This window comes from Chelonia mydas, chromosome 6 (genome assembly GCF_015237465.2).
Source record: "Chelonia mydas isolate rCheMyd1 chromosome 6, rCheMyd1.pri.v2, whole genome shotgun sequence".
Lineage (NCBI taxonomy): Eukaryota > Metazoa > Chordata > Testudines > Cheloniidae > Chelonia > Chelonia mydas.
In genome coordinates this window covers 2,469,324-2,494,784 of record NC_051246.2, presented here as the reverse complement: position 1 = coordinate 2,494,784, position 25,461 = coordinate 2,469,324, and the positions used below count along the sequence as shown (strand labels likewise).

General features: G+C 52.4%; 1 protein-coding gene across 1 annotated transcript in view; it reads right to left on the bottom strand.

Moving 5' to 3' along the window:
• Positions 1 to 25,461, bottom strand: part of LOC102939474 (transmembrane protease serine 9) — a 42,392-nt gene that overhangs the window by 9,578 nt on the left and 7,353 nt on the right. Inside the window, exons 5-7 of the mRNA XM_043548306.1 lie at positions 25,255 to 25,412; positions 23,795 to 24,056; positions 22,166 to 22,261 (exon numbers count right to left, since the gene is read on the bottom strand). Coding sequence (XP_043404241.1) covers positions 22,166 to 22,261; positions 23,795 to 24,056; positions 25,255 to 25,412 — 516 coding nt within the window. The remainder of the gene's footprint in view (positions 1 to 22,165; positions 22,262 to 23,794; positions 24,057 to 25,254; positions 25,413 to 25,461) is intronic.

Below are 25,461 nucleotides of genomic sequence, written 5' to 3'. Positions count from 1 at the left end.
CTCTCACCACGTGCCCATGGCAAGGCAGCCTTCTCTCAGTGCCTTAGTTTACCCATGTGGCCAGCGCCGCCCTCCTCTCCTGGGATGTGGCTGTGGCCGGATGCGCGCCCATCTCTGCAACACCTGTCGGGTGTCAGCGACACACTTCAAACCAAAGCAGTCACACTTCCAGCTCAGCTTGGTCCAACCGTGTTGGGAATTGTTGGAGAAGCGACTCGATTCTGTGGCTTTTAATTTCTTTTATGTTTGCAAGGGAGCGTAGCGTTTAAAACCACACGGGCAGGCCCGGCAGGCTTCTACTTCAGACACGGGGCGTCAGGAAAAGCCCTGGCTCTGGCAGGGATGGGGGGGGGGGTCTAGCTGAGGGCCCTGCGCTGGACTGGGGTCCCCTGGCTCCTGCTGCAATAAACTGCAGGAGCGGGTAAAGCCTTCGTGGCTGCGGGCGGGATTGGGTGGGCAGACGGCGTCACAAAGGGAATTTGAGTGACGTGAAGCATGTTTGCCGTTTGTAACCACAAGGTTTAAGACGTAAAGGTTTCAGAGGGGCAGCCCTGTGAGCCTGTGTCAGCAAGGACTCCTCGCTGGTTTTGTGACTACTTAAGTCGAAGCGATTTGTCGCTTTTTAGAGCAGGAGTTGAAGTCTGGTTGGTTGGTTTTTTTTTTTTACCACGGCTTAAGCAAGAGTCGTTTTAGTCTTTTGGTGGGAACCCCCCGTGGCTGAATTCCGTGTCTATCCATCAGACATGAGCCGACCTTCTTTTGTTAGTCGCGTGGGGGAATCTGCCCCTCTTGCGGGATTTGCGGGCTCTAAGGTTTGTGCGAGCGGGAGCAAGAGAAAATGCAGGAAAACAAGGCGGGGCGGGCGGGAGCGAGATTAAAAACGATACTCTTGTGCAGGGCTCTAGGTCTAGTGGGGGGTTGGGAGCCAGGACTCCTGGGTTCTATCCCTAGCTCTGGGACGGGAGTGGGGTCTAGTGGTTAGAGCAGGGGGAGCTGGGACCCAAGGATGCAAACTTTAATGGTGAAATGTGGCAGCTGACTAGAATCCAAGAGTCCTGCCTCCCAGCTCCCCCCTCCCCACCCGGTAACCTCATTAATGCCTCAGACAAAGGGAAGAGACACAATTTGTCTCTACGATGCTTCCACTTACTTACAGTTGCTGATTGCTTTATTACTGAGGTTTTTATGGATGTGCCCTGGGCAGGCTCGCAGGTTTGGACAAACACACGTATAACTCCGTAAATGCATTTTGATAGCCTTAATTGTGCGAGAAAGAAGCCATTTAAGGTTAGGGTGTGAACCCAGGAGTCCTAGCTAGAATTCAGATTGGAATGCAGAGGCGGCTGCCTCTCGGCGCCAGAGGAGCCCTCCCCATGCGGTGTTATGTGTGGCTGTTCCCCAGTTGCTCTGCCCCAGAGGTGGCTGCATCTCACCACCAGGGGGGCCCTCCCCATGAGGTGTTACGTGTGGCTGTTCCCCAGTTGCTCTGTTTGATGAAGGGGGACTGTTCTTAATGTTTCCTCTGAATAGTGTGGGGGTGCCTCAGTTTCCCCTATGCAGTTCTTAAGTATCTAGGGGGTGGGATAAGGGGGTATGATCGTTGCAGAGCCCTAGAGGGCAGGTGTGTGCAGGGGTCTGGACACACAGAATGGCCGACACCCTGTTTCCTGGCAACTGATGGCCTGGGCCCTTCCCCCCTGCAAGGTGAGAGCTAAAGGGTTGGAGAACAAAGGAATCTGGTGCCCTCCTGGCCCGGGAAAGGGACAAAGCCCAGAGGAGGTAGGGGCTGGAGGGGAGTTTAGTTTGGGGCTGGCTGGAGACATGGAGTGAAGGGCAGACGTGGTTGTCTGGCTCACTGCCCTCTCAAAAGGACCCAGGCTGAGGGCTCCTGTTCTCTGCACCTACAAGCTCTGTGTTAGACCATGTTCCTGTCGTCTAATAACCTTCTGTTTTCCTGGCTGGCTGAGAGTCACGTCTGACTGCGGAGTTGGGGGGCAGGGCCCTCTGGTTTCCCCAGGACCCCGCCTGGGCGGACTGGCTGTGGGAAGCACACGGAGGGGCAGAGGATGCTGAATGCTCCGAGGTCAGACCCAGGAAGGTGGAAGCCGTGTGAGCTGTGTGTCCTGCAGACAGGCTGCTCCCAGAGAGGAGAATTCCCCAGAGTCCTGACTGGCTTCGTAGGGAGCAGTTCCAGAGCATCGCCCGGGGACTCCGTGTCAACTGGTGGTAGCGGTGGGATGTACTGCACCCCACAGATGGCGCTTCCTGCAGTAAGTGACGGGGGAGCAGTAAAACAAAGGGGGATTGACGAGGACCAGGTGTGCTGAAGGCTCAGAGAGGAGCGGTTTCGGGGGGCGGTTAACCCCTGAGAGTGTGTGACCAGCGAGAAGGACTGTGCAGTAATGGGGTCCCCCTGGGGACTGCTGTGAGCAGTCTCAGGGGCGGAGGAGCCCTTGCACTGGAGAGAGAAGGACTTTGGCAGTAACAGGGTTCCCCTGGGGATTGCAGCGAGCGGTCCCAGGGGCGGAGGAGTCTGCAGCTCGACCCTGGCAAAGAGGTGGTGACCTCGAGAAGGGCTGGCACACTAGGGGTTCTCCCTGGAGACCGTGGGGAGCTGAGAGCACACAGGCCTGTGAGTCCACAACAACTTGGGAAGAGCGGAGTGATGGCCTGTCACCGTCTCCTTAAGAAGGACATTGTAACCCTGTGCAGAAAGAGAGGGTTGAGCATTGGAAAGTTCACCAAGGCACAGTTCATCGTGCAGCTGGAGGAGGATGACCGCTCTAAGGAGCAGATTCCTGACCCCAAATGGGGCTATAGCAGGATCTGGGAGCAGCTGGAGTGGGAGCCAGGAACCCCCAAGACTCCTGTCCCCGACCAGACGAGGGTCTTCACGATCGGGTTCCCCATCGGGGGATCGGAGACGGACGGGATTGGAGCTGAGTCCGAGAGAGCAAGAGGACTGTGAGAGACAGCGAGAGCCCGAGAAAGAGCTGCAGAAGCAGCAGCAGCATGAACTGGCGGTGGGGGAGCGGAGAGGCCTAGGGGACCTCCCCGGGGTGAGTGGGGATAGACCCCGGGGGGCCAGTTCCGCAGGGAACCTCGAGACTAAATTGCTGCCCCTGGTTAAGGAGGGGGGGGATGTGGATGCCCACATCACTGCCTTTGAGCAGGCTGGCGATTTGAACCAGGGGGACCCTGCGGAAAAGCCCCAGTGTCTAGCTCCCTTGCTGGGTCCCAAGGCCACAGACTCCGTCAGCCAGGTGGGTGGGGAGGTGGACAGGCTCCCACCCCTGGTCCCAACCTATATGTCTGGGTGGAGTTCCCTGGGGCCAGGCCCCTCGGACCTCCAGTGGGAGCGGGAGGTGATGGTCAATGGGGAGACATCCCTGGGGTGGCGAGACCCTGGGACAGAGAGAACTGTTGTCAGGCCCTGGGTGGTGCAGCCTCAGATGCTGAGGGGCTGTGTGAGCTGGGTGAGGGTCCCAGGGACGAAGCCCCTTGCCCTGCCTATGGCCCAGATCCCTGTGCAGACCCAGGAGGGGTGGGGCTGGCTGGTCGTTGGGGTTCTCCAGGATACCAGCTGCGAGACCCTGTTGTGGGGTGACTGTGTCTCTTTGGGGCAGGATCCACGCCCTGCTCCGGTAACTGCCAAGGGTTTGAATTTGAATCCAGGGAACCAATCGGCGGAGAGGGAAATGGTCAGTGAAAATGCAGATGACCTGGCTGGCAGCGGGGAGGAGCTGCTAGGCTCAGGCTACCTGCCTGCCTGTAACCAGACCCCTGGGGCTCCCCGCCCCCCTTGCACACTGGAGCGGGGGCTCACGCTGGCTCTGATGCAGTGAGGAAAGCAGCGAGCTCGCTGCCTGCCCCACTGGGACAGCAAGGGCAGCGCTTAGCACAGGGGGAGCTGAGACCCCCAGCTGCGTGGGGGGAGACACAGGCAGGGCAGGGGATCTGTGGGGAGTGGCAAGGTGCTGGTAAGGAAAGTCTGGATGAGCCTAGGCAGCCTTGTGAGCCGATGGCTGTGTCTAGTCAGCAGGGTGGGAAGGCGAGGAGAGTGGAAGATGAGTGTCCCTGGACCTTACCTGTTAGCTGGGTGGAGAATTGGGACAGTGAAGGAAACGTGCCTGTGTCTGTCAGGGGTATTGACTTGCCTGTGGAGGGAGCTACCCTGATCTCCAAGCAGTTGTCTGTGACCAGCCTTGTGTGCTGGGACCAGGGGAATGAGATCCCAAGCTGTGTGTCTGGGAAAAGAGAAAGTGTGTCCGGCTCTTCTTTGTCTGTGGAGCAGACAGAAGGGGCCTTTCAGCCTGTGATGGTTGAGGGTCGTGCCGTTGTCTCAGAGCTGGTTCTGGATTCAGCTAAAGCCCAGGAAGGGAAGGGCCCTAAGTTTGTGTCTGCTCGGGAGAATGGCCCTGTAACTAGGTCGCATCCAGTTAGTGTCTATGTAAAATCCCAGAGACCAGACAATTCTGGTGCTTGTATTTTGCCTGTTGCTAGTGTGTGTCTGGGAAAGGGTGTCGCAACTCTGTCTAATCAGGATGAGATCCTAGCCAGGGCACAAGGAGAGCAGAAAGGTGATTTGATTGTGTTACCTACTGAGGGTGTGGAAACCTGTAGCAAGAAGGAAAAGATTCCTGAACTTGTGTGTGGCAAAGGGAAGGAGAAGGCTTCTAGACCTTTTATCTAGGAGTCATGTAAGTTTGCCTGAAAGGGGATTGTGTAGGAATCCGCCGGATGGGCCAGAGGTGATTCTGGATGTAAGGGAGACCCAGAAAGAGTCTGTTGTTGCTCAGGAAAGTGTTCCTCTAGAGCAAGCCCTAGGTGAAGAGGGTAAGAGCAGAATTTCTGTGAGGGGTGAATTGTTGCATAGAAAAGCCCTAGGGAGAGGAATCCTCAGGGAGTCTTTGCAAGCAGTTTACTGCAACTGAAGGGTGTGAAAGTGATTTAATCAAGAAAGTTTCAGTTCCTAACAGTCAGAAATTTTCTGTTGTGAATGGATCCACTGACTTTCCTGTTGAAGATCCAGTGTGGATAGCTTTGAGAAGGTCTCAGATGGAGTGAAAGCTGTTAAGAAAGTTAAACAGTCCGATAGACCAAGTGGCTGTGTTGGGCCAGCTTGTTGGGGAGACAAGGTTGTGGAGAAAGGGATGTCTCCATGCTAGGTTCTGTAAGTGAACAGTATGTGGCCCAGGTCAAGATGGGGGCTCTTAGCCAAGAGAGCCCGAATTGCAGCCCTCCAGACTGGAGCGCTGGGAGAAGACCCGATCCCAGTTTGACCCCCGGGGGTTTTGGGGTGGCAAAAGGGCACGGGCCGCATAAACCTTCCCACATGCGGCCTGCGAGTGCTATCGACCACCCCGACCTAAGGGAGGGCGTGAAACTGGAAGGGCCTGGTGTAACTCCCACGAGGAAGGGGAGAGATGATGGGGCATCCATGGGAACGTTGGTGGCTTCGACCTTTCCCAGGTCACCGGCGAAAGTGACCCCGCTCAGTTCGGTCTCGAAGGGGGGAGAGATGTGACGAAGCGGGACTGTTCTTAATGTTTCCTCTGAATAGTGTGGGGGTGCCTCAGTTTCCCCTATGCAGTTCTTAAGTATCTAGGGGGTGGGATAAGGGTGGTATGATCCTTGCAGAGCCCTAGAGGGCAGGTGTGTGCAGGGGTCTGGACACACAGAATGGCCGACACCCTGTTTCCTGGCAACTGCTGGCCTGGGCCCTTCCCCCCTGCAAGGTGAGAGCTAAAGGGTTGGAGAACAAAGGAATCTGGTGACCTCCTGGCCCGGGAAAGGGACAAAGCCCAGAGGAGGAGGGGCTGGAAGGAGTTTCAGTTTGAGGCTGGCTGGGGATGAGGAGTGAAATGCAGACGTGGTTGTCTGGCTCCCTGCCCCCCAAAATGGACCCGGCTGAGGGGTCCTGTTCTCTGCACCTACAAGCTCTGTGTTAGACCATGTTCCTGTCGTCTAGTAAACCCTCTGTGTTACTGGCTGGCTGAGAGTCACGTCTGACTGCGGAGTTGGGGGGCAGGACCCTCTGGCTTCCCCAGGACCCCGCCGGGGCGGAGTGGCTGTGGGAAGCGCCCGGAGGGGCAGAGGAGGCTGAATGCTCCGAGGTCAGACCCAGGAAGGTGGAGCCGGGGGAGCTGTGTGTCCTGCAGACAGGCTGCTCCCCGAGAGGAGACTTCCCCCGAGTCCTGCCTGGCTTCATGGGGAGCAGTTCCAGAGCATCGCCCGGGGACCCCGGGACACTCTGCCCCAGAGGCGGCTGCATCTCACCACCAGGGAGCCAACCCCCGGCTGTCTCACTAAGGGATGGATTCAGTCCCAGCCCCTTCCCCTACCAGCGCCAGGGGGCTGCCGCGCAGCCCAGCTCACAAGGGCAGGGGCCCTGGAGGACACCTGGAGGAGCCCCTCCTGTTCAGCTCACCAGTAGCCACTTGATCCCATTGCTGGGCCTTGGCTGACCCCTTGTGGCCCAGGACCCACACTGCAATGGTCGGCAACAGAGAGAATTAACCTTGGTACCCAGCCCCCGGACCGGAGCGCTAAGCCACCAGATCTCCCTCCCTCTCTTGGCCGGGGATGGAACCCAGGAGTCCTGACTCACAGTCCCCCGCCCTGCTCTAACACACCAGACCCCACTCCCCTTCCAGAGCTGGAGAGAACCCAGGAGTCCTGGCTCCCAGCCCCCCCCGCTCTAACCCACTAGACCCCACTCCCCTCCCAGAGCCGGGGAGAGAACCGAGGAGTCTTGGCTCCCAGTCCCCCCCTGCTCTAACCCACCAGATCCCACTCTCCTCCCAGAGCTGGGGAGAGAACCCAGGAGTCCTGGCTCCCAGCCCCCCTGCTCTAACCCACCAGACCCCAGCCCACTCCCCTCCCAGAGCTGGGGAGAGAACCCAGGCATCCTGGCTCCACCCCCCCTGCTCTAACCCACCAGACCCCACCCCACTCCCCTCCCAGAGCCGGGGAGAGAACCCAGGAGTCCTGGCTCCCAGCCCCCACTCCCCTCCCAGAGCTGGGGATAGTCCCATCTCCCTTTCACACCCTGCAGCTGGAACCTCAGCAGCCCCGTCAGTCAGAGGGTCTGTGTGGCGCCCATCGCAGTGGTCTCCGGGCAGTCCTATAATGGACGCGAGGGTGATCTGTCATACTCATCCCCATGGGAATTTAAAGGCTCTGTGTGATGAGTCAGCCAGGGCTGCATGGCTTGGAGGGGGTGAGTCACTGGGGAAGAAATGGGGCTGTCCATTTCAATATACCTCATGGTTCATTGTTATTGTTCGTGATTATTGCTTTTCTTTCTGGCTGACACACACCACCTCTTACCCTGACCCCAGCAGCAAGTTCATTGCAGTAAGGTGGAAATAGGCTTGCTGATGTCAAGCTGCGGTAGCCAGTGATTAGAGTTGGGAGCCAGGACTCCTGGGTTCTCTCCACAGCTCTGGGAGGGGAGTGGGGTCTAGTGGTTAGAGCAGCGGGCGCTGGGAGCCAGGACTCCTGGGTTCTCTCCCCAGCTCTGGGAGGGGAGTGAGGGCTGGTGGGTTAGAGCGAGGTGGGGCTGGGAGCCAGGACGCCTGGGTTCTATTGACGGCAAGCAAGGGGCCATGCGGCTCACACCGCTTTAAACCCATCCACCTTCCGCCAAGGCAAATGCTCATCTTGGCATAACTCCCTGAGTCCGGTCGTACAAACATCATCACCCCTCGTGTCTCAGCGCACGCCCTGCTTGCGGTCCGGCGTGCGCCAGTCTGCCCCCGTTACAGCACCCCCCAGCAGTGTTTGCCGGGCACCGAGCCCTGCAGGCACCGAACTTCCCTGTAATTATCCCTCTGACGGCGCCCTGAGCAGGCCGGGCAAGTCAGCCCCCTGGCAGGAAGCTCCTGCAAGGCTGGGATGCTTCAGAGGTGAGATCAGGCAGGGCCTTGCAACAGGCCGGCGGGACGGATTTCCCATCCCTCCAGGCACCCGGGACCGGGAGCCAGGCCCTCGAGGGCTGCACGACCGCTGTGAACACCCCAGCAGCGGCCTCCATGAAGCATCAGCCGGGATCCGAGAAACCCATTGTCCACGGAGTTTGCGTTTTCACAGGGAATCTTTAGTTTTTACATGTTGTGAACCAATTATAACCTTGTACAGTGGAACCCCGATTGCCCGATCAAACTGGGACCGGGCCCGGATCAGATCACCAAAAATTCAGATCATCAGGAGAACGGGCGGGGCTCCGGCCAGGGGTGCTGGAAAAGCGAGGGGCCAGCAGGAAGAGGCAGTGTGAGAGCAGGCCTTGGGGGGGGGGGGTAGGGGGGGTGGGGCCAGGGGTTGGGTGCCTGTGCCCCCCCGCCCACACTTTTAGGGCACTTCCGCCACTCCTGGCTCCGGCTGTTGGCCCTGGGCTGCCGGGCTCCGGCTGTCAGCTTAAAAACTGTCAAAATAATCAATACAGCGTTGTGTTCAAACCCCTCTTCAAAACTCACCCACGCGTGATGCCGACAACGGTGCGGCTGCTGATGTGTACAGCTTGCCGTTGACCATGGTTTCCTTGTGGTCCTCTGTCTGCCTGCCTCCATCTGGCATCTCTTGTCATACACACAGACTGGGGCAGAGATGGTGTGTGAGTACAGCGCCTGGCGCAATGGGCTTGTGGTTCATGACTGGGGCTCCTAGGCGCTAACGTAATACCCCTAATAAATACTGTACAGCGCCTGGCTCGATGGGCTTGTGGTTCATGACTGGGGCTCCTAGGCGCTAACATAATACCCCTAATAAATACTGTACAGCGCCTGGCGCAATGGGCTTGTGGTCCATGACTGGGGCTCCTAGGCGCTAACGTGATACCCCTAATAAATATCGTACAGCGCCTGGCGCAATGGGCTCGTGGTCCATGACTGGGGCTCCTAGGCGCTAACGTGATACCCCTAATAAATATCGTACAGTGCCTGGCGCAATGGGGCCGTGGTCTCTGACTGCTGCTTTTAGGTGCAACCATAATAACCTAATGCAAAATGCTCCACGCCTGACACAAGGGGCTCCTGCTTCCGTGACTGGTATTACCATAGTACACCTAATGACGAATAAGATTGTTCTAGATTATTGATGTACAATATGGTGATTACTTATACACCTCCCATCAAGCCACCTCCGGAGGTCTCCGTTGTCAACGTTTATTTGCTAGTTATTTGTTTGGTGCTGTTACCTCTCTAGCTGTTATATGTAAAGATATTTTATTTAATAAAATGTGCTTTGAGATCTCCTGATGAATACTTGGCTTGTTTCTACAAGATAAGAACTAAATATTTATTTGTATTCGCTCCCGAATTACTTATTAGTTTGTCTATTTTTACTTCTTAGGTATTTATAAGCTTGCTACTTATATATTTTTGATTGGTTTTTTGTTTCTAGCAATGTATTACTTTATGTTTATCTATGATTGCTCTTTGACAGGTATTTTTTGTTGTTTATTTATTAGTTGGCTCTTTATTAGCCCTATCTATTTGGTTATTTATTTATTATTGTGAAATGCGTTTAATAGTCAATAGTTATTTGTGTTGTCTAGGTTTTGTTCTAGCTTCTAGTTAGTTCTTGTCTATTTTGCCATTAGGGATTAAAAATGTTATTTACTTATTAGATTGTCATTTTTTATGAAGAGAGTCGATTATTTGGGCTATTGGGAAAGTTAGTTCTTAGTCAATGGCTTGACCTATGCATTTCATGTTCTTGGTTATTGATTATATAGCTCAGTGGTTTGAGCATTGGCTTGCTAAACCCAGGGTTGTGAGTTCAATCCTTGAGGGGGCCATTTAGGGATCTGGGGCAAAAATTGGGGATTGGTCCTGCTCTGAGCAGGGGGTTGGACTAGATGATCTCCTGAGATCCCTTCCAACCCTGATATTCTATGCAAAAATGCCACTCCCATTGAAAGCAAAACTTGAATGGGGGGAGGGATAGCTCAGTGGTTGGAGCATTGGCCTGCTAAACCCAGGATTGTGAGTTCAATCCTTGAGGGGGCCATTTAGGGATCTGGGGCAAAAATTGGGGATGGGTCTTGCTCTGAGCAGGGGGTTGGACTAGATGACCTCCTGAGGTCCCTTCCAACCCTGATAGTCTATGATGTGTTTATTTTTGTGACATTTATGTATCAGCTCTTGTTCTTCAAATGTATTGGTTTACTTTGGGGGCATGTGTACAGTAGCCATTGTTTTCTACACTTGTCACTTGTGGGTTAGCTTACATTTAGTTATTATTTGCATTTGTTCTTTTCTACACTTTTTGTTATTTTGTATTTCTATTCATTATTATTTGTTGGGGGTTTTTTTTGACAATTTTTTTAGTTTCTAGTTATCTAGTTGTTTATCTATATTTGCTCTTTGATGCTTGTTATCTTTATTAGCACATCTATGGCATTTGTTATCTGATAGTTATTTCTGTTTCTTTATTAGCTCTTCCTTCGTTATGAGCACTCTCTAGTGGTTTTGTTATGTGATGGTTAGTTTATTTTACTTGTTAGCTCTTCATTCTTTATTAGCACTTCATTCCTCTGCTGATCTTTCCTAATAAGAACGATCTATTGATTTTTCTGTTTTGTGGTATTTGTTTTTATTTCTTAGCCGATATTTTGTTAATAGCGCTGTTTATTGTTATTGCTATTTTTGTTATTTCTTTTTATTTCTTAGTGCTTCGAAAGAAAGACAAGCTATCTATTGTGCGTTTCCTATTTGATAGCTATTTCCTAGCCGATCTGTCTTTAGTAACGCTCTCCACTGGTTTTGCCATTTTTTTCTTAGCTGTCTGTTGGGGTCCCACCTCTCTGGCCTATTTTGTGCTCAGACATCAAGCCTGTGGGTGAGATATCAGTAATTAAATAACTGCATCCCTGGTGGGACATGATGCATTTCCCCCGGCACGGTATGAGAGCTGTGTGGCCTGTGATTCTTTTGGAACATGGAAATGATTTCAGCCTGGCATCCGCGGGCCCCTTGGGGGTCTGCAGACTGTGTCTAAGGGGTCTGCGAAAGGTTGTCGTTACCACAGAGCCGTGGTTTTCAACCTGTGATCTACAGACCCCTGGGGGTCCGCTGACTATGTCTAAGATTCCCAAAGAGACCTCCTTTTGAAATTATTTTGGAGTCTGCAAATAGAAAAAGCTTGAAAGCCACTGTTTTGGATTCTACTCCTGATGAGTATTATCTAGTCCTTTTGTCTGTGAAATGTATTTCTTAGTAAATAGCTAGTTATTGATTTGTAATTTATTCATCAGTTGTCATTTATTATTTTATATTTGTCTATTATTTGCATTGATTCTTTCCCAGTGATGTATTATTTTGTAATGTCTTTATTAGTTGTAATGTATTCGCTTATGGTGATCTATTATTTTTATTCGAGTTTTAGTAATGTATTAATTGGTTGTCATTTATTAGATAATATTTAATAATTATTTATTTCCTAGTTATTTATTCTTTGGTAATAAATTGATTAACTCTCATTTATTAGTTTACATTTATCTATTATTTACATTGATTCTAGCTATTAATCTGTTATTTTCTTGTTATTTATTGTTTTGTAACATATTTATTACTAGTTTACATTTATTTATTATTTGCACTGATAATTTCCTAGTTGTTTTTTATTACAGACTTATTAGCTGTCATTTATTGGTATCTATTTATCTGTCATTTGAGTTTCTTATTTCCTAGCTATTTATTATTTTTAATATATTTATTAGCTGTCAGTTATAATTTTGTATTTATCTGGTATTCATATTTGTTAGTTCATAGTTATTTATGGTTTGTAATATATTTACTCAATACTATGTATTGGTTTATATTTCTCTCTAACTTGTATTGGTTACTTCCTAAGTATTCATTGTTTTATCATTCATTTATTAGCTGCGATTTATTAGTTTGTATATATCTATAACTTACACGGGTTATTTCCTAATTATTTATTGCATTCATATTAATCCGTTGTCAGTTATTAGTAGATTTTTGTCTGTGATTTGGATTGGTTATTTTCTAGTTATTGGTTGGTTTGTAAGATTGTTAGAGACCATTGGAAAGAGAGAGAATCTTGCAACATCCAAAATTGTAAGCAGAGCAAACCAATGTGAAGTATCAGACGGAGGGAGAAGAAGGTGATGGATATATTTAGGACCATCAACACGATTTCCATGGCAAGGGCTATGGAAACAGAAAAAGAGGGCGACCAATAGAGGAAAAAGCCAAATCCATCCCCATGATGCTCAGATGCTTGAGCAGACCAGAGCAAGACTGGAATAAGAGGTGGAAACTGGTGGATGCTTCATGCAGGTGTGGAAGCTTAAAGACAAAGTTTATTAGTTGTCAGTTATTGGTTTCTATTTTTCTATTATTTGTATTGGCTATTTCCCAGTTACTTATTATATTTTAACTTACGTATTATTTGCTTATTATTAGCTTCCATTGTTCTATTATTTGCATTGTTTATCTCCCAAATATTTATTGTTTGATAGTTTATTTGCCGTCATTTACTGGTGTATATTTATCTATTTCTTTGTAGAATTCTTGCCACATTTCTTACGAGGGCAAAATGGGAACAAACCATTTCAATGGATCTGAAATGAATCCTATCAACGACCTTTCCAAATAAAAGCTTATTTCAAAATGAAATTAAAAAACCAAATCCAAAACTTCCCTCCAAAATCTCGCTGCATGGAAGGTTTTGAGCTTGCTTTGCTGCCTTTTGACGTGCTCTTCAAAATAAAACGTTCTTGAAATAGAGACATTCCCACGGACGGCTGCGCTTGCAACAAAATGGGTACTGTTGGAAGACTGTCAACCAGATCTAGTAATTCCTGGTTGCTGTGATTTATTATTATTCTTATTATTGAATAATTAATTAATTTCTATTTGATCATTATTTTGGCCTCCTTTGCACTGTACTTTGAGAAATGCTGTTGGAAAGTGCTAGATAAAATCTACAGAAATGATTATGAATAATTATATTAATTGTAATTTATCCGTTACGCTTGTTATGCGCTTGTGATTTGTTCGCTGATTAGTTTAGATTCTCAGCGGTTGAAATTCCCTCTGGGCTACCGCTTCCATCCTTTAGCATTTTTGGGGGCGTCTTGTTCTCTGCGGCGAATTGTCCTAGCTGCTCCATGGATCTTACATTTCCACCGATGGAAGAGTCATGGATTCTAAAGGCAAGAAGTCACCAGTAGATCATCTGGTTTGTCCACCTGTGTAGCCCAGGGCATTACATTTCATCCACTTCCTCCTGTGTTTAGTCCTGTAACTTGTGTTTGGTTAAAGTGTCTTCCAGGAAGGTCTCCTGTCTTGACTGGAAGCTGACCAGAAATGGTGAAACCTTCCCTGCCCTCCCCTTCCCTTAGGAGTTTGTTCCAATACTTACTCACCTGAGCTGCTCAGAATCAATGAAGGGAATTTGCCTGGCTTTAACGTCAGGCCGTTGGTTCTTTCTCTTCCTGGTTCGAGAGCCCGTTAGTGCCCGGGACTGTCTCATATTGACTGACCTCCAGGCCACATTAGAAGCCACCCAAAGATGGAGACTCCAGGTGGAGAATGTGTTGGGTTTTTTTTTAACCTGACTCCAGATTCCCCCCGGCACCTGCGACTCAAACTTCTTGTACTGACGACCCCATTCAGACAGCACGCCTCGGAGAGCGAACCCCTGTACAAATGACAAACGTTTTGTTTACTTAACACTATTTTCAATGCAGAGCTGGGCGGTGATAATACCGTATGTATTTTGCTTAGGAACAATGATCGCTGTGTTGGACGTTTGCCATGCTTTTTATGTACATATGCTACATGGTGACGGAAAGGTGTGTGGGACTTTCTAAAAGGCTAGCTTTAAATGATGGATTTTAGAGCCGTTTCTCTCTGTTTCGTGCGTGTACTCATGATCCCCACATAATGATCTTGTGACCCCCCCCAGTTTGAGAACACCTGATCTCGGGGGATCGAAATCAGCATGAGGCTTTGTTACGGTGGCCATCCGGCCAGCATTGAAGCAGCCTGGCTGGTTTTTCGCCGTGCCCCGTTGCAGGGTGTCCCGGGTGCACAGGATCGGTGCTACGCCCCCGCTTTGCCACAGCCCCTCGGAGGCCCCCTCTTCCCCCCTGGGCTCAAGGTCTCTGGGCTCCAGCCCTCCAACCACACAAGCTCTGTCCAATGAGTCCAGCTGAGATAGAGGCCTACCCACGCCGCAGGGACCAATGCCCCGCAGCCACGATTTGCAGTGACGCCCGGCAGCCTGTTGTAGCTGGGTATTTTATCCGCCGGACCACAGCACGGGAAGTCCTTAGGTTAGCCCGGAGAAGCAAAGGTGAAGACAGACTCGACCCAGCCAAGCTGCCATGGACTCTTTCGCCGTCTCTCTGCCAGTCCCGGCCAGGGGCATCGGAACGGGGGGGAAGGGGCCATGGCCCCATCAGTTTTAAATATGTCCCTCCCACTTTTTACAGGCCGTAAGGACGCGCGATGGGGGGGGGGATGGAGAGGAGCGAGTGGGGGGTGTGGTCTTGGAGGGAAGACGTGGTGGAGGAGAGGGGCCTCAGGAGAAGGGCGGCCAACCCGCCCCCCCCCGGAAAAATCCAGAAAAGAAGGCGAAAACCAGCGAAAGCCTTGGAAATGTAACACAGGAACCAAGGCTTTCGTTTACCCTCACCCAGCGCTTGGTCCCTGGCCCTCGAACCGGGGAGAGGTTTTAGCAGGGAAAGCCCCCTTCTTTAACTGTCTCTTAGACGGTAGCCAAGGTGTAATAACTGGAGGAGAAGGCAGCTGAGATGGGCCGGAGCTGCTCTTAATGTCTGATCCTTTTTCATCCCAGCGGTTGGGATTCCCCTGGGGTCGGTGGCGATGTTGTCTGGGTCCCTCTCTCCGGGGCCGGTCTGAACAGGACGGCTCTCAAGAGCAGAGAGACAAAGAGCGGGGTTCCCCGGCGAGAATGGGGGTGGCACCGGGATGGTGAAGGCAATTTCCCCCTCAAGATCTTTTTCTGTACGCGATGGGTGGAGCAGCCCACCGGTGAGGTCTAATTTCCGACACACCAGTTTTGGCTCCTTAGCTGTTTACCAGGCTTGAGGGTAACACGGCCCTTGAGTTATATCGGCGGGTCTTTTCGTCTGGACTAAGTCAGGCTTTCAGGCCCTACATTACTGGGACGTCCCATGAACGGTCCTGGATTTCTTACAGCTGAGCTCAGAATTCAGGTCAATCCGCAGGCTCCCATAGGCCACCCGCCGGAGATCCCCGTGGATCAGCGTCAGTTGTTCACTCCTTGGAGCTCTCATTGGCCAACCCTCCCCTGATACGGGTCGGTTTCGGCCAGTCCTGTAACGACCCCGTCACCTCACCCCAGGCACCGATGTCATCCCACACCTCATTTCCCCCAAGAGTGGCTTTCTTAATCCTTTTTGCCCCTCCCCCCCACCGGGTAGCGATGCGCATCACAGAGGGAAACTGAGGCAGGCATCGGTGTCCCCAAAAATAGGGCCCGGTTTGTCACAGCAAGGTCAGGCAGGTGGGGGTGGATGCAGAATCTGGACTTTCTGCTTCTTGGAGGTGGCAGCCCCGAGCGCTGGCTGGCCGGGTTGGTGCCAGCATCACACCCGTGATGGGAATTCCTCGCCAAAGGGAATTTGGCTTCAATGGAGCAAGGATGTCCACTGCCTTCCCCTGCTCCTCAGTTAGTCACCCAGGTGCCAACCCCCAAGACACCTCAGGTGAACCTTTCTGCCCTTGGTTTCCGCCCAGGACCATGGCTCATCGTACGTGAGGCCGGGGTGGGGTAATGCTCCTGCGTCACCTGTTTCCTTGAGTGTCTTCATCCCCGGGTCTTTCCTAACAGACTTCTCCTTTGGGTCTTTTGCAAACCTGCCCCTCCCAGGCTAAGCCGGGCCTCTCTCCTGTTTCCCAATGGGTTGGTGGCATGGGGGGTCTCGCCAGCTAAGCAGACTTGGGACGGGATGGCTGGTGGAGGGGAGACCAGTCGGACGGGGATGGAAATTGGGAAGGGGAGAGAGGTGTGCAGAGCAGAGGGACTGGGGCGGGATCCTGGCAGCAGGGGAGGTGGGTGGCGTGGGGGTGGATGGAGGGCGAGGGGGGTGGTGGAGGGAGTGCAGGCTGGGATGGGGGAGGGGAGGAGCTCCCGAGATGGCGTGCCCGGGGCAAGAACATGGAAGGTAGGTTGCTGGGAAGAAAGGAAGTAGAGAGGCGTTTGCCAACGTCGGTCCGACAAGTCAGGCGACATTCCCAGCCCCACACCCTGCCAGGGCTGAGTATATAGGAACCTGCAGTGCCACGGGGCACCCTCACATTCTACTTGTATCCCAGGATGAGCGGCATGGGGGAGCAGCACCGGGAAGCCCAGAGGAGAGGGGTGATGGGCAGAGGGACTCTGCTGGCACTGCTGACCCTGGCAGGGCTCCTAGGGGATGGACCCCAGGCAGGGAGTTGCCTGGCACAATCTGGTGAGAAAAATTGGCCAGCTGGCTGGGTGGGTGAAAGCTAATATCCAATGCAAATGGAGCTGGGAGACTTTTCTTTCTACAGCTTTATAATCTAATCTATTTATCTGTCGTCCTATGCTTATACACCCATCTTCTTTCTTTCTTTCTTTCTTTCTTTCTTTCTTTCTTTCTTTCTTTCTTTCTTTCTTTCTTTCTTTCTTTGTGCATCCTATCTCTCTCTCTCTCTCTCTCTCTCTATCCCCATACACCCCCGTATCTAATCTAATCTATCTATCTATCTATCTATCCCCATACACCCTGTCTCTCTCTCTCCCCATACACCCCCTCTATCTATCTATCTATCTATCTATCTATCTATCTATCTATCTATCCCCATACACCCTCTCTCTCTGTCTTTCCCCACACACCCCCTCTATCTATCTATCTATCTATCTATCTATCTAATCTATCCCCATACACCCCCTATCTATCTATCTATCTATCTATCTATCTATCTATCTATCTATCTATCCCCATACACCCTCTCTCTCTGTCTTTCCCCACACACCCCCTCTATCTATCTATCTATCTATCTATCCCCATACACCCCATCTATCTATCTATCTATCTATCTATGTATCTATCCCCATACACCCCTCTCATCTATCTATCTATCTACCTATCTATCCCCATACATCCCTCTCATCTATCTATCTATCTATCTATCCCTTAATGTTTTTAGTGTTTTTAATATTATTGCTATCATTCTAATAACGTGGTTATTATTAACTCTTGAGTGGTGAGATTCTATTAATTATGATTAGCAATGGTAGTACCATTGTTAGTTAATTAGCAATGAATCGTTTGATCAAGTCTCTTGCATGGTGTCGCTGTGTGATCATAAGCAGAACGTGGCACGTGATCACTGCTGCAAGAAGGAGAACTGCTTTATTAACGGATAAGCAGTGAAATATGAATCTATGTAACGGAAGTGGTGGAACTGATTTTACAGCTGATTAGCAGGGAATTGGGGTTATTACCGAGAACCCCCTTTCCTTCCTGCAGTAGATCTCAAAGCACTCTACAAAGGAGGGCAGGATTATTATCCTCCTTTGGAAATGGAGGCATGGGGGGCTTGCCCAGTGTCACCCTGCTCTAACCACTAGACCTGACTCCCCTCCCAGAGCTGAGGAGAGAACCCAGGAGTCCTGTCTCCCAGCCCCCTTGCTCTCACCACCTGACCTCACTCCCCTCCCCTCCCCAAGGTGGGAGAGAACCCAGGAGTATTGGCTCCCAGCCCCTCGCCGGCTCTAACCACTAGCCTTGGTTAATATAATCGCTTTGTTACGTAATTAACTGTGAATTTTCAGTTTTTGGCTTATTAGTGGCTTGTTCTCAGCGTTGTACCTACCTGGGATTCTTAGTACAACAGGTACCAAGATCATTCTCCTGCCTCGTTATAATTCTGGGTTTTTCATTGGACTATAAAATTAGCTGCGGTAATTATTCTTGATTGTGTTGTGATGAAGTCTATGGAGCCCGGGATGGATTATGATCTCTGCAACCCCCGGTGTAAATCCGGAGTGACCCCACTAATGCCCAGGGAGCCAGGGCTGGGTCCTGGCTCGGTGAGCTCTGGGGTAAATCCGGAGTGACCCCACGGACGCCCAGGGAGCCAGGGCTGGGTCCTGGCTCAGTGAGCTCTGGGGTAGATCCGGAGTGACCCCACGGACGCCCAGGGAGCCAGGGCTGGGTCCTGGCTCGGTGAGCTCTGGGGTAGATCCGGAGTGACCCCACGGACGCCCAGGGAGCCAGGGCTGGGTCCTGGCTCGGTGAGCTCTGGGGTAGATCCGGAGTGACCCCACTGACGCCCAGGGAGCCAGGGCTGGGTCCTGGCTCGGTGAGCTCTGGGGTAGATCCGGAGTGACCCCACTGACGCCCAGGGAGCCAGGGCTGGGTCCTGGCTCGGTGAGCTCTGGGGTAGATCCGGAGTGACCCCACGGACGCCCAGGGAGCCAGGGCTGGGTCCTGGCTCGGTGAGCTCTGGGGTAGATCCGGAGTGACCCCACGGACGCCCAGGGAGCCAGGGCTGGGACCCAGCACAGGGCAGTTGCTAAAGGTGTGCGGCTGGTCCGTACAGCCCATAACAGCTCCCCCGACCCCTCCCATCCCAGCCGATCCCAACTCCCACCTGTTCTCTCCACAGTGTGTGGGCGCCAGAGCCCTACGAAGCGAATCGTGGGGGGCTCGGAGGCGCGGGACGGGGAGTGGCCCTGGCAGGTCAGCCTGAGACTCAACGGCACCCACCGCTGCGGGGGGTCCCTCATCTCCCCACAGTGGGTGCTGACGGCAGCCCACTGCTTCAGACAGTGAGTATCAGGGTGCCCCTCGCTCCCGACCTGCAGCACCTGCTCGCCCAGCCCCCACTCTGCTGGTGACCCTCACTCCCAACCCACAGCCCCCTGCTAGCCCAGGCCTGGGCTCCCTCCAGCCCTGCCGGTGCCCCTCACTCCCCACCCACAGCCCCCTGCTAGCCCAGCCCTGGGCTCCTCTCACTGCTGTTCTCTATCTCTAGGACCAAGGACCCTTCCCGGTTCTCAGTGCTACTTGGGACCCACAAACAGCTGCACCCCAGCCCCCATGCAGTCATAGCCTCCGTGGGGAAGATTATCTGCAACCCCCACTACGGGGGCAAAGTCTCCAGTGGGGATATTGCCCTGGTCCAGCTAGAGAGGCCCGTGAACCTCACTGACCGCATCGTCCCCATCTGCCTCCCTGATGCCGAGGTCCAGTTCCTGCCAAAGACCAAGTGCTGGGTCACTGGCTGGGGGGATGTCAAAGGTGGAGGTGAGTGAAGTGTGTGGCTGGGGTTGGGGGATGGGGGAGACAGGGCCCAGATCCTGAGAAAGCTACAGTGGGGAGGGAGGACATAAAGAATCTGGGGCATGGCTGTACTGGAAAGGGGGGGGGGAGAAAGAAAGAAAGGAATGAATAAGAAAAAAAGAAAGAAATCAATGAATAGAATAAGAAAGAAAGAAAGAAAGAAAGAAACAAAGAAAGAAAGAAAGAAAGAATGGAATAAGAAAGAAAAAAGTAATGAATGAATAGAATAAGAAAGAAAGAAAGAAATGCATGAATAGAATAAGAAAGAAAGAAATAGAATAAGAAAGAAAAAGAAATAAAGGAATGAATAAGAAAGAAAGAAAGAAATGAATGACTAGAATAAGAAAGAAAGAAATGGAATAAGAAAGAAAGAAAGAAATGAATGAATAGAATAAGAAAGAAAGAAAGAGTGAATGGAATAAGAAAGAAAGAAAGAAATGGAATAAGAAAGAAAGAAAGAAAGAAAGAAAGAGTGAATGGAATAAGAAATAAAGAAATAAATGGAATAAGAAAGAAAGAAAGAAAGAAATAGAATAAGAAAAAGAAAGAAATAAAGGAATGATTAAGAAAGAAAGAAAGAAAGAAAGAAAGAAAGAAAGAAAGAAAGAAAGAGAAAGAAATGAATGAATAGAATAAGAAAGAAAGAAAGAAAGAAAGAAAGAGTGAATGGAAATAGAATAAGAAAGAAAAAGAAAGAAAGAAAGAAAGGAATGAATGAGAAAGAAAGAAAGAAATGAATGAATAGAATAAGAAAGAAAGAAAGAAAGAAAGAAAGAAAGAAAGAAAGAAAGAAAGAAAGAAAGAGTGAATGGAATAAGAAATAAAGAAATAAATAGGATAAGAAAGAAATAAAGAGGAAAGAAAGAAAGAAATAGAATAAGAAAGAAAAGGAAAGAAATAAAGGAATGATTAAGAAAGAAAGAGTGAATGGAATAAGAAAAAGAAAGAAAGAAAGAAATAGAACAAGAAAGAAAAAGAAAGGAATGAATAAGAAAGAAAGAAATAGAATAAGAAAGAAAAAAAGAAATAAAGGAATGATTAAGAAAAAGAAAGAAAGAAAGAAAGAAAGAGTGAATGGAATAAGAAAGAAAGAAATAGAATAAGAAAGAAAAAGAAAGAAAGAAAGGAATGGAATAAGAAAGAAAGAAAGAAATAGAATAAGAAAGAAAAAGAAAGAAAGAAAGGAATGGAATAAGAAAGAAAAAGAAATGAATGAATAGAATAAGAAAGAAAGAAAGAAAGAAAGAATGGAATAAGAAAGAAAGAAATGAATGAATAGAATAAGAAAGAAAGAAAGAAAGAGTGAATGGAATAAGAAAGAAAGAAATAGAATAAGAAAGAAAGAAAGAAATAGAATAAGAAAGAAAAAGAAAGGAATGAATAAGAAAGAAAGAAAGAAAGAAATAGAATAAGAAAGAAAAAAAGAAATAAAGGAATGATTAAGAAAGAAAGAGTGAATGGAATAAGAAAGAAAGAAAGAAAGAAATAGAATAAGAAAGAAAGAAATAGAATAAGAAAGAAAAAGAAAGGAATGAATAAGAAAGGAAGAAAGAAATAGAATAAGAAAGAAAAAAAAAGAAATAAAGGAATGATTAAGAAAGAAAGAGTGAATGGAATAAGAAAAAGAAAGAAAGAAATAGAATGAGAAAAAAAGAAAGAAAGGAATGAATAAGAAAAAGAAATAGAATAAGAAAAAGAAAGAAATAAAGGAATGATTAAGAAAAAGAAAGGAAGAGTGAATGGAATAAGAAAGAAAGAAATAGAGTAAGAAAGAAAGTAATGAATGAATAGAATAAGAAAGAAAGAAAGAAAGAAAGAAAGGAAGGAATGGAATAAGAAAGAGAAAGAAATGAATGAATGAACAGAAAAGAAAGAAAGAAAGATGAATGGCCTAAGAAAAAAAGTAAGAAAGAAAGAGACACGAATGAATGTTATAAGAAAGGAAGAAAGGAATGACTGGAATAAGAACAAAAGAGAGAAAGAGAAAGATGAAGGGACTCGGAGAGACGAAAAGCGAGCGATGGAGGGAAAAAGGAAGAAAGAAGGAGGGCTGATAGAGGTGAAAGGGAGGAGGCAATGCAGCATGCAGGGCAGAAAGGAGCAGGAGATACAAGTTGGTGTGGGGGGAAGGGATTGTGCCCCCCCGTCCATGCCTCCCCCATTTATGGTGGCCCCTCATCCTGCTGGGCAGGGGGAGGGGCAGTGGGTGTGGCTCCCAGCCCAGCTGTCCCACTGCCCCCTCCCCCAGCAGGGAAAGGCAAAGCCCCGGAGACGCTGCAGAAGCTGGAGGTGCCCATCATCGCCCAGGCATCGTGCGACGCCCTCTACTGCAGGGGCAAAGGGCAGAAGATCCAGGAGGACATGCTGTGTGCCGGCTACGCCAAAGGGGGCAAGGATGCCTGCCAGGTGAGAGCCCTGCCCCAGAGCCCGCTGCATCTTGGTGCTGGGGTTTCCATACTAACAGCCTCCGCATCCCACCCCAGAAGTGGCTGCATCTCAGTGCCGGGCGAGGTGTCCACACATAACCAGCCCCCACACCCCACTCCAGAGGGGCCGTGTCTCAGCACTGGGTGAGGGGTCCCTCTGTGAACATCCCCTGCACCCCTACCCAGAGGGGCCGCACCTCGGTGCTGGGCAAGGGGGTCCCCCACGCCCCACCCCAGAGGTGGCTGCATCTCAGTAACCCCTTGTCTGCCTCTTTGACCACTAGGGTGACTCCGGTGGTCCGCTGGTGTGTAAAATGGGACAGAGCTGGGTCCAGGCAGGCGTGGTGAGCTGGGGAGAAGGCTGTGCTCAGAAAAACCGCCCCGGCGTTTACATCCGAGTCACCAGTTACCACGGCTGGCTCCGAGAGACCGTCCCAGACCTGGCGTTCGTCCAGGGCACCACGAATGGAACAGCCCACGGCTCCGTGGCTAACAGGAACTGCGAGAAAAAATTAAAAAACGGCAGCTTCAATCATGCGCCCATGGTGCTAGCCCACACCCTGCTTCTTGTGGCCTGTGCCCTACACCTCATCTGAAAGCCAGGACTCCTGGGTTCTGTGTCTGGGAGGGCAGTGGGGTCTAGTGGGTTAGAGCAGTGGGGGCTGGGAGGCAGAACTCCTGGGTTCTGTCCCCAGTTCTGTTCTTGCCTTGCTTGGTGCCTCAGTTTCCCCATGTACAATAGTAGTCCCATTCCCCCCGCCCGCTGGAATTATTCTAAGGTTTCTTTTATTCCTGTTTGTAAAGCACTTTTGTAACCTGCATTCAGGCACTGAAGAACAGTAAATTATTTATTTATTATTATTCCAGTCTTTTGCGTTTAAATTAAAACAGTGCACAAGGGACCCGGCTGGATCAGACCCATGGGCCCATCTAGCCCGGTATCCCGTCTCCTCCCTGTTGCCCTGGCTCAGACCCATACTTGGTCCCGTGGGGGAGAATATTTCCGGCAGGCTGAAGCGTGGTGGCTGTGACCCACCCATGTTGCGGGGAAGCCCCGGTCCTTCTCCCCCGCAGGGGCAGGGCTTGTGCCTGGGTGGGCATGGCCGGAAGGGGGCGGGGTCACTTGACATGAGGTAGGCAGGACCCATCCATTGGCCAGGAGAGAGAGTCCACAGGGGAGGGGGGATTCCGTGGCACAGTCCACTGGTGGGCGTGACATGTCGTGCCTGGGTGGGCGTGGCCGGAAGGGGGTGGGGTCACTTGACATGAGGTAGACAGGACTCATCCTTTGACCACGAGGGAGAGTCCACAGGGGAGGGGGGATTCCGTGGCACAGTCCACTGGTGGGCGTGACATGTCGTGCCTGGGTGGGCGTGGCCGGAAGGGGGTGGGGTCACTTGACATGAGGTAGACAGGACTCATCCATTGGCCACGAGGGAGAGTCCACAGGGGAGGGGGGATTCCGTGGCACAGTCCACTGGTGGGCGTGACATGTCGTGCCTGGGTGGGCGTGGCCGGAAGGGGGTGGGGTCACTTGACATGAGGTAGACAGGACTCATCCTTTGACCACGAGGGAGAGTCCACAGGGGAGGGGGGATTCCGTGGCACAGTCCACTGGTGGGCGTGACATGTCGTGCCTGGGTGGGCGTGGCCGGAAGGGGGTGGGGTCACTTGACATGAGGTAGACAGGACTCATCCATTGGCCACGAGGGAGAGTCCACAGGGGAGGGGGGATTCCGTGGCACAGTCCACTGGTGGGCGTGACATGTCGTGCCTGGGTGGGCATGGCCGGAAGGGGGCGGGGTTACTTGACATGAGGTAGGCAGGACCCATCCATTGGCCACGAGGGAGAGTCCACAGGGGAGGGGGGATTCCGTGGCACAGTCCACTGGTGGGCGTGACATGTCATGGCTGGGTGGGCGTGGCTGGAAGGGGGCGGAGTCACTGGAGAGCGGTTCCGTGGCACTCTCCCCTTGGGGCGTGGCCTATCCGGGTGGGTGTGGCCTTAACTGCCCAGGGGGCGGGGCTCAGAGAATGCGGAGCAGCCAGGCGGCTAGAAGCAGGGCAGTGGGGGCAGGGCCGGGGGGCCCGCCCCCGGGCAGGCTGTAGGTGGTGATATTGACCACCCCGAAGGTGGCGTTGGGCACGTGCTGCCCGATCCAGTCCAGGTAGGCGCCGACGCGGATGTAGACCCCGGGGCGGTTGGGGAGGGCGCAGCCCTCGCCCCAGCTGACGACGCCGGCCACGAACCACAGCCCAGCCTTCTGGCAGACCAGGGGCCCCCCCGAATCGCCCTGGGGAGAGAGAATCGGTGACACCGGGGCCTCTCAGTCCGGACCTGCAGCCTCCTGCTAGCCCAGCCCTCGGCTCCCCCCCCAGCTCTGCTGATGCCCCTCACTCCCGACCCGCAGCCCCCTGCCCCCCGCAGCACTGCCGATTCCCCTCTCTCCCGACCCTCAGTCCCCTGCCACCCCCAGCTCTGCCGATGCCCCTCACTCCCGACCCGCAGCCCCCTGCCCCCCCAGCTCTGCCGATGCCCCTCTCTCCTGACCCACAGCCCCCTGCCCCCCCCAGCTCTGCCAATGCCCCTCTCTCCCGACCCTCAGCCCCCTGTCCCCCCCCGCTCTGCCGATGCCCCTCACTCCCGACCCTCAGCCGCCTGTCCCCCGCAGCTCTGCCGATGCCCCTCACTCCCGACCCGCAGCCCCCTGCCCCCCCCAGCTCTGCTGATGCCCCTCACTCCCGACCTGCAGCCCCCTGCCCCCCAGCTCCGCCGATGCCCCTCACTCCCGACCCTCAGCCCCCTGTCCCCCCCAGCTCTGCCGATGCCCCTCTCTCCCACCTGCAGCCCCCTGTCCCCCCAGCTCTGCCAATGCCCCTCTCTCCTGACCGGCAGCCCCTTGCCCCCCCCAGCTCTGCCGATGCCCCTCTCTCCTGACCCGCAGCCCCCTGCCCCCCCCAGCTCTGCCGATGCCCCTCTCTCCTGACCCGCAGCCCCCTGCCCCCCCAGCTCTGCCGATGCCCCTCTCTCCTGACCCGCAGCCCCCTGCCCCCCCCAGCTCTGCCGATGCCCCTCTCTCCTGACCCGCAGCCCCTGCCCCCCCAGCTCTGCCGATGCCCCTCTCTCCTGACCCGCAGCCCCCTGCCCCCCCAGCTCTGCCGATGCCCCTCTCTCCTGACCCGCAGCCCCTTGCCCCCCCCAGCTCTGCCGATTCCCCTCTCTCCCGACCCTCAGTCCCCTGCCACCCCCAGCTCTGCCGATGCCCCTCTCTCCTGACCCGCAGCCCCTTGCCCCCCCCAGCTCTGCCGATTCCCCTCTCTCCCGACCCTCAGTCCCCTTGCCCCCCCCAGCTCTGCCGATGCCCCTTTCTCCCGACCCTCAGTCCCCTGCCCCCCCAGCTCTGCCGATGCCCCTCTCTCCCACCTGCAGCCCCCTTCCCCCCCAGCTCTGCCGATGCCCCTCACTCCCGACCCGCAGCCCCCTGCTCTCACCTGGCAGGCGTCTCTCTGTCCCTCGGCGTAGCCGGCACACACCATGTCATCCTGGATCTCCCTCCTGGAGCTCCGGCGCCGATAAAGGGCGTCACAGGGCAGTGGGTCGATCAGGGGCACCTGCAGCTGCTGCAGCGTCATGGGGGCCGGGAGCAGGTCTGGGGGGGTGGAAGGAAGGGTTAACACTGCCAGGGTGGGGGAGGGGAC